This window comes from Rhamphochromis sp. 'chilingali', assembly GCF_963969265.1.
Source record: "Rhamphochromis sp. 'chilingali' genome assembly, chromosome: 18".
In the NCBI taxonomy this organism is placed as follows: Eukaryota; Metazoa; Chordata; class Actinopteri; order Cichliformes; family Cichlidae; genus Rhamphochromis; species Rhamphochromis sp. 'chilingali'.
Window position 1 is genome coordinate 8,562,590 of NC_137945.1, and position 14,925 is coordinate 8,577,514.

Consider the following 14,925-nt stretch of genomic DNA (forward strand, 5'->3'; position numbering starts at 1 on the left):
GCGACAGACGCCTGTTCTCCATCTCTGCCATACTGAATTGAGGTGCATCTCTTCTGCGTTTTCCAACATCTCTTCCACCATATTGGTCCGTCATTTTGTTTTATCTTTCTGCGTTTTAAAGTGTTTCATCTCCTGCAGTGTCATCAGCGGGTGTGATTACGTGCAAAAACGATTGGCTCTGCCGAGGTCTTATTAAATTCAAGTTGTTTACAGGACCAGTCGAGTCACTGCGATTGAGTTTTCCAGTTCCCATGAATAAAAGAGGAGACAGAGATATATTTTTTTAAGTTGTTTGATGTTTAGAGAGAACAAAAGTAGAAGAAAAAGTATGTAAAGATTGAAGTACCACCAATTGTGGGAGAAGTCAAGGTGGCTGATCGTTCTTCCCCATCCCCGAACAACAGGACAGTGATATCAAACACACATCACCATTGGTTTTGGAATGAATAAAACAGGCTAACATTAAGGTTCTTGAATGGCCTTTTCTTGGCCAAATTGGTAGAGTTATTTTAAATTGGTTGGTTTTTTGGCAAGAGGCATACTCATAAGCAGAGTGTTAAAATGTTTGCACTGAAGCACCGCAGCAATTTCCTAATGTTGTAAACCTGCTCAACATTTGGCAATAAACCCCATTCTGATTCTGAAAATGTCTTGTCAAAACTAGAAGACAGAAGCTTGTTGATGGGCACCAAAGGCATCTGGTCAAGGTGCAACCTGCTAAGGCAGCGGTCCCCAACCTCCGGGCCTTGGACCGGTACCGGTCCGTGAGTCGTTTGGTACCGGGCCGCAAGAGTTGAGGCCCAGGTCTGAAATGTATGGTTTTCAGGGTTTTTATCGGTTTTCAGGGTTTTTTTGTTATTGTTTTTATTGTTAACTCGGTTTTCCTGAGTCTTTTCACGTGTGTTATGAATAAATCTTTTTTTCGGTACCGGTACTAGTTTTATTTTGTTGTATTTATCCGCGACACCTTAAAGGCCGGTCCGTGAAAATATTGTCGGGCATAAACCGTTCCGTGGCGCAAAAAAGGTTGGCGACCGCTGTGCTAAGGGATATTTAACCAAATATCCCATAGCTGATATTCATGCCTGTATGTATAATAAAAAACAAACAAACAAACAAACCCTGGGATCCTGGAAGAGCAGTGTGAAGAAGGCCCACGACATCATAAATGACTCCTTTCCAAACCACAAACAATTCACTGTGTTTCCCTCTGGGAGGTGGTACAGGCTCCAATCCCAAACCAGCTTCTTCCACACAGCCAATAGACTGCTAAATTCTGGACAATAGCAACACACACAAAGTTTTCTGGTGGTTTTTGTTTTGTGTATACACACACATACACATTTATTTATTTATTTTGCAAATGGTTCTCAATATTCTTCTCAGTGCTGCCTAGTTCAGGATTTTAATATGGCAGTGTAGGGGATTGACTCCCTTTTGGAGCCAACCTTAAGTGGCCTCTAGAGATGTCGTTTCTGGCACTTTGGGATTGGCTTCATTTTTCAGCCCTTGAGGTTGCCACTAGGAAAAATCAGAAATATTTGCAGAAGGAGCTTTTTTGCCAATATGCTTTTGTTTGCAGATACAGATATTTGTAATGTAATACATCTTTCTGTACTATTTATTTTGTTTGTATTGTTGTATTTAAATGTTCTTGCTCATATGGGCCTTTGGCTATAGAAAAAACTGTCCTACTACTGTACAGTAGTTGGATCAAATCCATTAAAACCAGTTAACCCACATTGGATTTGTTATAGAAAAATATCAAATATTTGGTGATTGTTGATATCTTTATCCTTTAAAACTATCGTAGAAACATTTGGTTTGGCATACTTTGTCAATGCAGTACTTTTCATTATATTATCCCAGTTAAGTTCATGCACAAAATTCATTCATTTCATTTCATTTCATTTATTTGTTCATTTTCAGGCACAACAAATACCTATATTGAACATAAAATGCACAAAACAAAAAACAAAAATTGCCTGAAAAAGGAGTGGGACGAAGAAAACTTATTAAATCCCACCCCTATACTCACTCATCAACAAAAAAAACAAACTTCCCGCAGCTACGCCCATCATTGCATACAGACCCATCAACAGCCCCGGGCACATACAAGCATCTAAACGGCAGCTCGCAAACAACAATTAGAGCCTTCATAACTGAATACAGAATATATAAATTATAAATTGCATTACCACAGGTAACAGGCAGTAATAACTACAAGTAACAAACACACATACATATACATACATATATGTACACACACATGTACATATATGTACATACATACGCACACTTTTTTTTTTTTTTTTTGAATCCATACCAGCAATGGTAAGAGAACAGACATTACAGAGCACACTAAAAGCATCATTGAGTATACTGTGACCAGACCAACTGTTTGTAGAGAAATTTAAATCTATGAATATTTTTGCATTGTTTCAATTGTAAACTCAGACTGTTCCAGATTTTCACACCACATACAGACACACAAAAACCTTTACGGGTTGTTCGAGTTCTGGGTAATTTGAATTCTCCAAAGCCTCTCACATTATAAACCTTTTCTCGAATTTCAAATCTAGTTTGTAAATTTGCCGGTAAAAGTTTAGTAAAAGCTTTATACAAAATTATGGATGTATTGTAATTAACCAGATCCTGGAATTTAAGTAACTTTGCCTGAAGAAAGAGTTTGTGAGTATGATCTAGATAACCAGCCTTGTGAATAATACGCAGTGCTCGTTTCTGTACTGTGACTAATGGATTAGTTGTATTTTTATATGTATTTCCCCACACTTCCACACAATATGTAAGATGTGGAAGAACCAGGGTACAGTACAGAGTACGAAGTGCATCTTTATCAAGGAATTGTTTCACTTTGTTCAAAACTGCGAGGCTTCTGGAAATTTTGGTTTTTATGTGTCTGACGTGGGGTTTCCATGAAATTTTATTATCAATTACGACTCCCAAAAATTTGTTTTCACTCACATTATCAATTGGTACACCTTCAATGATAATTGGTAATTCTACATTATATTTTAAATTACCAAAAAACATTGCTTTAGTTTTATTTATATTTAATGATAATTTATTTATGTCCATCCATTTTTTTTATTAATTTTAGCTCCCTGTTTACAGTCATTACAAGATCAGTATAATCATCGCTACTGAAAAATATGTTGGTGTCATCTGCGAACAGTATGAGTTTAAGTACTTGAGAAACATCAAAAATATCATTTATGTATACATTGAAAAGTTTTGGTCCCAACACTGACCCTTGGGGAACACCACATGTAATACCAAGTTTCTCTGAATGGTAATGCCCAATGCTAACATATTGTTCCCGACCCGTTAGGTAACTTTTTAACCAGTTACCAGCTTTCCCTCGAATACCATATCTTTCCAATTTATCCAATAATATTGAGTGATTGATTGTGTCGAAGGCCTTTTTGAGATCAACAAAAATACCAACTGCATATTTATTTTTATCCAGTGTATCAGTAATTTCTTCTACTGCCTCAATTATCGCCATTGAAGTGGTTCTTTGCGTTCTGAAACCATACTGACCAACATTTATTATTTGATGTTTTTCAAGGAATTTTTCTAATCTTGAATTAAAAAGTTTTTCTAGAATTTTTGAGAATTGAGGCAGTAGAGAAATAGGCCTATAATTGGTAAAACTGTGTTTGTCATTACTTTTATATAGTGGTATTACTTTCGCAATTTTCATTTTTTTTGGAAAACAACCAGACTGAAATGATAAATTACAGATATATGTTAAGGGACTAGCAATATTCAGAATAACCTGTTTAACTACAGACATATTTATGTCATGATAATCCATTGAAGACTTACTTTTACATTTTAATGTGATATTTATTACTTCTTGCTCATTTGTAGCTGAGAGGAACAGTGAAAAGGGATTTGATTTTATATTACTGATATTTTCATTTTTATGACACGGGATGTCTGCTGCTAGTTCAGGGCCAACATTTATGAAGAATTTATTGAACCCATCGACAATATTACTCATGTTGTGATTTTCACCATTTGCATCAGTAAAATATTCAGGATATGATGTTCCAGAAGATCCTTGTTTAATTAAGTTGTTTAACACATCCCAAGTTCCTTTTATATTGTTTTTATTTTCATATAATCTTCTTCTATAATAAAGTTGTTTGCTCGTTCTTATAATATCAGTCAATTTATTTCTATATGCTTTATATCTTTGTTCCACTTCTTTTGTTTTTACTTTGATGAACTGTTTATACAGATTGTTTTTCTTTTTGCAAGCATTAATAATTCCTTTTGTGAGCCAAGGACTTTTTATCTTTTTTTTCTTTGTCATGTGTTCGTTTACAGGACAATGTTTATTGTACCACATAGTAAAAATATCTAGAAAATTATCATAAGCCTTGTCCACATCTGACTCTTCATACACCGAATTCCAATCTTGTTGTGCTAAATCGAAATTGAAGGCATGAATTGCTTCTTCATTTATTGTTCGCTTTGCTATCATGATCTTGGTATCTATTTTTTTTAAATCACAGTCACACAAAGTAAAAACTGGTAAGTGGTCAGTTATATCACAGACAAGCAGGCCACTATTAATTTGGAAATCCATGACATTAGTAAAAATGTTGTCAATAATAGTGGCGCTATGTGAAGTTATTCTGCTTGGCTTTGTTATTGTTGGATATAGTGATAAGCTGTACATCGTGTCAGTAAAGTCATCAATGGCTTTTAACCTTGTTGGATTTAGCAAATCAATATTAAAATCACCACAGATAAATTATAAATTATAACTGACACGCTTATAAATGTAGACAGTCTAGCAAACATTCTGCCAAAATCTTTGCGGTTGCCTGTGCTGCATAACCCATCCTGTTAAGCGCTGCACATATTTAAACATGCCGTGGGCTGAAGGCTGCTCAAAACAATATAATCATCATAAAAAGGGGGGAAATTATTTCCATTGATGGAGCCAGATGCTGTTGATTTCATGGCTCCCTGAAATGTATTTTGCTTAGAATCAGCACGATAATCAGACAATTAGGAGGCTGATTGAAGTGAGCCCCAGGAGGTGAAAGTGAAACTACTGGAAAAGATATTCTGACACCCAGTCTGACTTGCTCAGGTACCTCAAACGGTTCACCAGTGCTTTCCCATGTAGGAAAATGTTTTACACTGTCACTGAATTGTATTATTGAGTCAGAAAAAGTATTGTGATCCAAGAAACAAACCTTAAAATCTCTAAAACACTTTATTTATGATATTGCTTTACAATTTTCTGCAGGGTTTGGTATAATTTTCTCAGATATAGGTGGAGAGCAGGGGAAGCAGGATTTGGGCGTAGCTACCTATAGAGATGAAAATCATTTCCAAGATTGCAGGTTTAGTGTGTGGTTGAGTATTTATCCTGCTCAGCTTTAATCCAAGACTTTGTACCACACCACTTTTCCTTTCCTTTGACTGCACGGGCTAACATTCAGTATTTCACATTACAACCACTGCACTTAGTGAACATGACCAACAACTATAGTTTAGCTCAATAATTTGTGTGTAAAGATATTTAATACATGGGGATTAGCCAAGGAGTTCTGAGCACATCTTAATCCACATGGAGGAGAAAAAAAAAAATTTCTAAAAAAAATAATTCAGTGATTATCCTTCAAAGTATGTGACAGTGGTAAGTTGCATTAATATCCTGTTTCAGCATTTCTCTCTAATGTTGACACATGCATTGTAAGAGATAGAAGCACACTTTGAAGTCTGTCAGCTCCTTTATCCTGTTATATATCAAATGCAAGTATTTGTCCTCTTGATAATCCCTGTGAAGCTGCTATTCTGCTGTAACACTTGAATGCTAGACCAACTCTCTGCTGTACGTTAGTATTCAAGACTGTGGAACATTTTATTATGGGGGGAAGAGAAGGGAAACAAAGTACAAACACGTTTTTCCTCCCTGTATTTATTTCCTTTTTTTTTTTAAACATTTTTTTGTATTCTTGTACTGTATTTGTGTTTATTCACACTTCATTTATCATTTCATGTTCAAATGGAGAACTTAAGTTTTAATTTAAAAGCAAAAGACATGGGCAGAGGTTTTTAATTAAAAAAAATCCATGCATTATAAATAGTTTAGTATAATATTTGACATTATTACTTGCTTCAAACATGGTTTTTTGTCATAAGCATTTTTTTTTAAACTTCCTGTCTTCTCTCACCACTGGTCATGGCAGGTGGCCGCCCCTCCCTGAGTCAGTTTCTGCCGGAGGTTTCTTCCTCATAAAAGGGAGTTTTTCCCCTCCCACTGTCGCCAAAGTGCTTGCTCATATGGGTCCATATGATTTTTTATAAAGCATCAAATCACAACAAGAGAAAAACCCAACAGAGTTGAATTGAAAAGTGGAATTGAAATGTCAGTCAGTATGTTCCAATTCTACGTCTGGATGCAGTCAACATGCATTACAGATGCTTTCTGTAAATATGGAGCGGACATGTATCCTGTCAGATGCCTAGTATGCGTGATTAGCCAAAACAAGACTTAGAGTTTGCTAACCCTATTTTTGCTTTACTGTGAAGGTGAAATTCAAATGTTTGACACGGTACATTAACTGTATACTCTAAACTAGAGATGGACCGATCCGATATTACGTATCGGTCTGATACTGACGTAAATTACTGGATCGGATATCGGAGAGAAATAAAAAATGTAATCCGATCCATTAAATATCACAAAAGCTCCTCACAACACTTGCTCTCTCTTGTTTGTTTTTTGCCCACTTTGCACTAGAGAGAGGAAACCAGCGGCTGAACAACAGCAGCACGTTTAACCTTGATAAGCTGTTGTTAGATTTTTTTTTGGTATTACTTTATATACCAGGATCTTTTTCTACGCAGCTGACGGCTGGTAACTGGGCAGGGGCGGATGTAGCAAAGTTTTGACAGGGGGCCAGGTGGGGCATTAACAGGGAAGAGGGGGGCACAAAGACATACTTTTCTTTCTTATTCTCATTTAAAATGTCTAGCTTTTAATAAATAATTATCTGAATCTTACACCCAAAGTTTTAATCTGATGTAAAATATATAGAAGTCCATTACTGTATATAGTAACTGTTAAGTCTAATATACCCTAGTAAGCTATAGTACTTTTTCCTTTGGAAAGATACCATCTGTGCAGTCTGCAATTCTGTAGAAGAAAGATGATGAATCTATTTAATTATTCTTGAAAAATAATTTAATTCTGTGCAATTTTTTTTTTCCACACTGCATCAAATTAAAGTTGATTACGTCGATTAAGCATCATGAGGTGGTTCCCTATTTTTTTATTTTTTTTTTGCTGGGAGTTTGCAACCATAATAGTTAGAAATATAAAGCAACCTAAGTAATCTTTACAATACCAGAATAGGAAGGATGGAGTAGGTTTAAGTTTATTAGATTGATCAGTATTGCTGAACTATGAAATATTTTGGGTGCAGTGTATTGTTTTACATACAGGTATAACAGAATAGCTTTAGTGTTGTTGTTTATTTAAAATTGAGTATGAACTTATACAAAATGCAGCAAGATATAAAAAAAAAAAACACTATCGGATTCATATTGGTATCGGCAGATATCCAAATTTATGATATCGGTATCGGACATAAGTGTTATCGTGCCATCTCTACTCTAAACATGATTTACAAAAATGGTGCAAACTTGTCCATGACAAGGTGTTTTGTTTTGGCCTAAGGTAATTTCAACATGTGTGTTCATTTAAGTTGGTAACAGCGGACAGCTCTCCAGCTAAGTACTTTTAGCTTTGCGCATTACAAGGAAAAGAAAAAACCCAACAAAACTCATTATGCGTCTCTGTGTCTTTACAGTTATACCTACTACTAATGCACAATTTTTCCTCCTCCTGTGTCCCCGTGCAGTAGAATCACATATCAGACACTGAAGTTGGACATTTTTCTTTAGTTGTGGCATCAAACTGAAGGGCATTTCAGAATAGCAAGGTCACACTGAAAAATTTCCTCAGCAAAAAAACAAAAAAACAAAAAGGAAAATGAGCAGTGAATACTGATGTCATGCTTCAGCAGCAGTTAAATAGCACATCTAGCTTTAAAATACACCCCAGAAATCAGACAGTTCACTCACTCATACCTCCTCCTTAAAGGCCGCTGAGTTGCAGGTGCGCCTGTAATGCACATTCTTTTTAAAGGGAATTCAGGGACTGACTGCGCTTCACTTGAATGCACACTAAGAGAAATCCAGCAGTGCTTGCAGTTATTTTTTACTACTTTAATTCCATCTTCGATACTGTATATAATTTTGATTTAGGAAAAATATTCCTTCTCCCTTTTTTCCATTCCACTGCCATCTGAAAATCACCTTCTGCCTTACGTCTGAGTGGCTTGATGTCTGTCCTTTTCATTATAAATGTGTTTCTTCCTGCCACATTTATTATTCACTGTGCATGTGGCACAGTCTTCAGCCTCACAGTACGCCTTAGCTGTATTTAAAACATCCACATTAAAAAAAAATAAAGCTAATAAAGGTTTTAATAAAAGGTTTTAAAGTCCTCGTTTGGGTCACACTGTTGCGATCCATGAATCAGACCTTACAGGGCAGGATCAGTCACCAAGCGCTCTGACCTCATAGGCACGGACAACCTTATTAACAGCACTGTTACTCAAGAAGTCAGAAGTTGTTTTGTTATCTGCATAATGGCAAAATTGGCTGCAATACTAAGCAGGATTTCTTGCTGCTTTTTTTGTTTTTGTTTATCACAGTCAGCCAGTTTGAAGTGGGCATCCTCATCTGTAAGGATTTACGAGCTGCAATTTAATTGGAGGGAATTAGTGAACATTTAGCTTCTAATATCCATCAAATTAATCTCTAACTCTGTGTTTCTCTTCCCTCTTCTCCCTCTCCCAGGAAATCCAGAATGGCTTCCGGGATTAACCTCTGCTCTTCATAGATCTACCCAGAAGTTCACGTCCATGTGTACAGCCTTTCTTAGTCGGGGAAATTCCATAATGTAAATGTATATCGCTTTGGGTCATGAACCTTAGAGGATCCTCCCGGACCATCCCATCTATAGTTTGGATTTAGATTCCTCTTTTGCTGGGACTACTGCACAGGTCTGCAGCGGTGGCTGTAGGTGGCAGCTGCAGCGGCGGCGGGAGGACCTTGCCACCTCGAAACGCGGGGATAACTTTACAAAAGCACACGCCACCATGAGGATATCCACCACCTCTTGTCTGTGTCCCTTTCTGGTCTGCCTCTGTTTCATCCAGAGGTGCTCTGGGGCGAGCCATCACGTTCCTACCAAAGTGCCCTCCAAGAACCAGACCAAACTGGCTAATGGGGAGACGGAGGTGCACCACAGGCCTAAGCGTGGATGGATCTGGAACCAATTCTTTGTTTTAGAAGAACACATGGGACCAGATGCACAGTATGTGGGAAAGGTAGGGTTTTTATTCAATTGACTGAAACGTGGCGGAAAAAAAAGGAAAAAAAAAACACTATTTTTATCTCAGGGAACTTGCTTTTAAATGCTTACTTGACATTTTTCTCCCCCCCCTCCCCCATTTTCTTTATTATTTTATAACAGTTTACAAAAGGAGCAAGCTGTTTAATTGCTGTGTTGGCATTATACATGTGCCCCCCCACTACACCAAATCCCTTGTCTTCTGATGTGAAATATTCAGGTCTCATTTGTAAAGGTGTGTAGTTCTGACATTATGATGTCCAACCAATTCTGTCATGATAATGTCCAAAAATGTGCTCTTCTCTGGAGTTAATGAGTGCCTCTCAGCATGCCTACAACTCTGGGAAGCCAGCTATGCGCAAGAGTGGATTAAGGCTGAAAGTGAGAGTAGCCCTCTACATCAAGCCATCTTTGAAGTGAAATATTAGATTTGGTTTCTCTGTGGGAAATAAACCCAGATTTGATCAGATGGTGGGAAATTAACCACTTCAGTAAGAAATTGGACACTGGCACAGTAAGCTGGGATGCCTCGTCGTTGGAAATGTTACAAGTGCCACCGGAGTGTCAGAGTGACTGATATCCCTCACAGTGGAAAACATAGTAGTGGGTGTTCTTCCTGGTTGTGCAAGGTATGATGCAGCCTAGTGTTGGCGTTTGGTTGTGACTTTTCTGTCAGCTCCACAATAAGCCACAGGGAGCTGGTTAAGTCCTCTGCTTGCAGATTGCCTGCCCTTATCTCCTGAAATGTGAAAATGTGTTTCTCCGCTGCAGTGATCATTATTCTAGGCACTCAGGCACAGACTAATCCTCAACTGCGCTCTGAGAAAAAGGGAATGAGAAAGGCAGAACGCTTCTCTGACTCCACATATGTCTGTATTTCAACAATGGTACTATTTGAAGGGGGAAAGAAAGGAAAGAGGGATGACATGCTTGGACAAAGGGTGAGATGGGAAAAAAAAAAAGCATCAGCAAATATCTCTTTCAACCTTAAATGTCTGCTATTCGTGCCAATCTGGGATCTTTATTGTTGAAAAGTTTTCTTTTTTCCCTAATATATTGTAAAATCCCACATCGGCACTCCCAGAAAACCAAAAATATATAATCCTTATCATCGATGAGGCATCGCATCCTTAGTAGAAGCAGTAATAAACAATAGCTGCACCATATCTGGGGCACCGGTTTGTTGATGCACTTACTGCATAAACATGGTTACTTTTATATTAAATTTGTCCACTGCTTTGAAGTTCACGATTGTTAAGTTTGCTGACTGCTCTGTGCTAGATCTGCTGCTACCTTAAGGGTACTCTTGTTCTGCGTGTTCACTCTGTGTTTGTGTGAGTGTTTGTATATGTGTGTGTGGAGGGTGATGCTGATGAAAGCAAAGTAAACACAAACAGCTAATCCTGGATGATAATAAAGCACTGAGAAGAAACATAAACATTATTAAGGAGTCAATTTGACATGCATGTTTAAAGAGATGAGGTCTCCAGATGGTAAGCACAAAAACATTTAATTATGTGGGTTGAGACAAGTGTGCAGTGTCCTAATGTGGCCAGGAGACAGAATGACCCTTAATTAGACAAAGACAGGAGGAGGAGGAGGAGGAGGAGGAGGAGGAGGAGGAGGAGGATTAATGCACTTGGCAAATTTTTTTTTTTTTTCCTTCTTTTTCCCCCCTTTGCTTGATTAAAAAACTCTGGACGTTAGCAAGCAGCAAATGAGCAGCTCCACTGCAGGGAATTGCCAACACTCATCTAAAAATGTAAAATTTGAAACAGACGTTCCGTGATCATTAAAAAATTCAGATAAAGTCATTGCATGGTCAAAAACCCCCAAAACAAAACAAAGAAAAAAAACCAAAAAAAAAAAAAAAAAAAAAACCCGCCGCTTTGTGCTAGGACATCTACACAGTCAAACATACGTGTCTATCGCATTATAAGATTTGGCCTTTGACAGTCAGATACCTCAGGTGAACTTTTTATCAATACTTTCACATACGACAGCATAGAGAGACGCCTGGGAATAAGTGAAACAGCCAGTCTGTCAAGAACATTTTAATCCCCCGAGGTATCCTATAATCCCCAGTGACACCTTTCTGGGGGGGTTGATGCATTTGGAAAATGACAGCTTCGTGCATGAGTGAGACGCAAATGCTTGGCAGGGGACAGGGCTTGTCCAGAGAGTAGACAGGAGACAACCCATTCTCCCAATGGGAGGTGCAAATGTATCCATGTCAGTCAGCTCAGCAGGCTGCTTTGAAGTCGTAAGACGGGTACAGATTGGACCGTAATTTTTTGAAAATGATGGAAATCCCCAAACCCTGAATACAGTATATGAGTGAAGCTTCACTGACTACTGTGACGTAGTGGAAGCTGTTGGAACCAGATCCCCTAGTCAGGAAATAAAAAACTTCAAATGAGTTTCACTGGGTATGCGCCTGCCGCTAAATTATACCTTAAATAATGCGATATTTGACGGAGTGGGAGCTCCAGCCCAAACTAGAGGGAGCACCAGTTGTCTTATCCTGCGTTCATTTGCAGAGCAAAGTGGCAACCTCTAAGATGGCTAAATGTTTTATTCATGCATCTAAAAATGGATTGTGCTTTGACAGAATCAGGCAACTGTCTTGTTGTATGTATAGTAATAGCGCAACAGTGCGAAGAAGAAGAAGAAAAATAGCAAAGTAAAGTTTTTACATAACATTTCTTTTCATCATCATTCTTCACAAGGGCGTTCAGATGTTTTCAGCATTAAACCATTGAAGCGTTACATGAAGTAACAAGAGAAATTTCACAGCCAGCATCTCACCATTAAGCTGCGCTGTTGGAAACTTTCTAAAAAAGGGCAGAAAAATATTCAGCAACCACTGAGAAATATTTAGGGACACAGTCATCCGCAAGAGCGAGGATGTGTGTCTGTATGCATGCATGCAAGAGCGCTAAAGATGCACTTTTCAGTATTGATTGCACTAAAATTACTGTTCAGATGTTGATAAAACATGCACGGATTGACTGGCCACCTTGAGTTGATGTAGGTATAAATGTCAGCTGGGTTTGCTTTCAGCCTGATCTGTGACACCAAACTTGCAGAGCTGATAGTGCGCTATTAATGACATGTTAAAAGCTGAAATACCTTCGTCTTTGATGTGCCTGTTAATTCAAAACTGAAATATTTTCCATTCATATGCACATCAAATAGATTTTTAGGAGCTGCACAGTGAATAATTTAGAACAGCAGCATCATATTTATAGTCCTACTTGATTTATTTACAAATCAAGTAGAAACTTATCTGAAGCTTTCTGGGCCGCGTTCCAGGAAGCAGGTTTAGTGAAGAGTGTATTAACCCTGAGATGAGGGAAACTCTGAGTTTTCCTTTAAAAAGAAAAACTTTAACTTTGATTCCCTTAATGAAGCAACAGACCAGGTCAACCTAACCTGCTCGCTGGCAAGCTTTCTTCAAAAAAAACAAAAACAACAAAAAAACCTTGACTCCTCCCCTCCTGATGCACCTAAGCTAAGCGATTGATATTTGGAGTCATTTCATCATTCTTCAGAGCGCATTAATTTGCATCCGTTTATGCTCAGGTTAGACATTAGCTTGTTATTTTCATTCGTCCATTTGTGTTCCCTCTGCCTATACAGTTAAGGGTTGCAATGTGACAGCCTATGCCAGCGGTCACAGGGCGAGAGCCAGGGTGCACCCTGGACAGGTCTCCAATCTGTCGCAGGGCTAACACACAGAGACAACCGTTCACGCTCACATTCACACCTCAAGTCCGTTTAGAATCAGCAGCTGGCCTAACATCAGTTCCTCTACACTGAAACATTTACTGTTTCCTATTGTAGGAATCTTTTTTTTTTTTTGTGATCAGCAACACTCACAGATTGGATCTTGACTCATGTTCACATCATCTCCATGTTTCTAAAACTGGATTAAAAGCAGAGTTTTAATGTTTCATCTTAAAAACATGCTGGCACGATGAAATACAGTAAAATGCTGGGCAACATTTTTAAATATATGTTGTCTGAAGTTTGAACCTCCACATCTCCAGGAAATCAACTAAATGAGTCTTACTGGTTCTGAAAGTCACAGACCTGTAAGTAAACTGGTTAATCCCACAGTAAACTGGGATTACAGCTACATTTATTAACTATAATAAATGTAAAGTTGATAAATGATGACTGCATGGCACTGAATAAAAGGACATCATCATCATCCACACAGACATAGATTCATATTCCTCCATCCACTGGATTAAAAATTAAGGTGTTGCTGTTTATTTACAAGTTGCCATGGTGAATATAGGCAATAAGTTCCATTGATAACGATCCTTCCCCCCCCCATTAGTCATGGATGCACTTAACTCCGGTCGAACACATTCACAGCTGTTTGAACCAAATCTGGTTAATGCAGCATCTTAAGTTAGACTCCTTGTTGAACAATTTGCTGGTTTTATTTACCAATGTTTGAGCAGAAGCCTGTACTATAAAGGCAATATTTCACCCCGAGCAGGTAACTTTTTTAATAAAATTTTATAAAATAGTCAATTATGATAAGTCTGTCGCTTACAGTGTCTGCATTTTTACCAGTTTTGCTTCCTGGCTTCGAATAGGTTTAGCTTTATTAGCGCGCGCACGCACACGCACGCGCACACACACACACACACACACACACACACACACACACACACACACACACACACACACACACACACACACACACACGTTAAAGCCTGGGCTGACTTAGATTCATGTCACGGCTTATTCTGACTGCAGGCATCAGGGTAAGTGAATATAGAAATCATACAGATTCTGTGGGTATGTTGAAATTGCTTTCCAGCGCAGGCCTCAGGTTTGGCTTCTCTGCAGGTAAACATGCGAAGAGCAAAATGGTAAAGACATTTGTCAAAATCCATTCTAAACAACTCGCTATAGTCTGACAATGATTTCACTTTATGAGGTTTGTTTTTTAAATTTATCAGAGTTTGTAAACACTGACTGGCAGGTAGTGTCATAGCATGAGGATTGCAAACGAGAGAGGATCCAAATGCAGGACATAAAGGCAGACGATAAACAAAAGCAAGCTCTTTATTGGCCAATTTAGAGTCTAAAAAACTAAAAGTCCAGGAAAACAAAAACACAGTTAGTAAAACATCCAAAATTATCAAAGTCCAAATGATTAGATAAAATAGGAATCCGGAAAAACAAAAGTCTTGGAATTAAAAAAAAAAAAAAAGGAACAAAGAGGGCTGCACAAAACAGATTTAGCACAACAGGGAGCACAGACAAATGAGCTGACAAAGAGGAAGACAAGACTATTTATACTCTCAGGGCAGATTGGGGGATGACAAACAGGAGGGGAATGAGACACAGGTGAAAGCAATTAACGCAGGTGAAAAAGAAATTCAGGGGAGGAATCGCAGGATACAAAAGAGAGCTAACCTTTAAAA

At 38.1% G+C, this 14,925-nt stretch overlaps 1 protein-coding gene across 2 annotated transcripts in view; it reads left to right on the forward strand.

The window, feature by feature from the left end:
- The window catches only part of LOC308385801 (cadherin-18), a 203,395-nt gene that overhangs the window by 110,041 nt on the left and 78,429 nt on the right, over positions 1-14,925 (forward strand). For both annotated transcript variants that reach the window (XM_080864946.1, XM_080864945.1), the window contains exon 2: positions 8,920-9,452. In XM_080864946.1, the coding sequence (XP_080721072.1) occupies positions 9,222-9,452 (231 nt within the window). In that variant the 5' untranslated portion in view covers positions 8,920-9,221. The remainder of the gene's footprint in view (positions 1-8,919; positions 9,453-14,925) is intronic.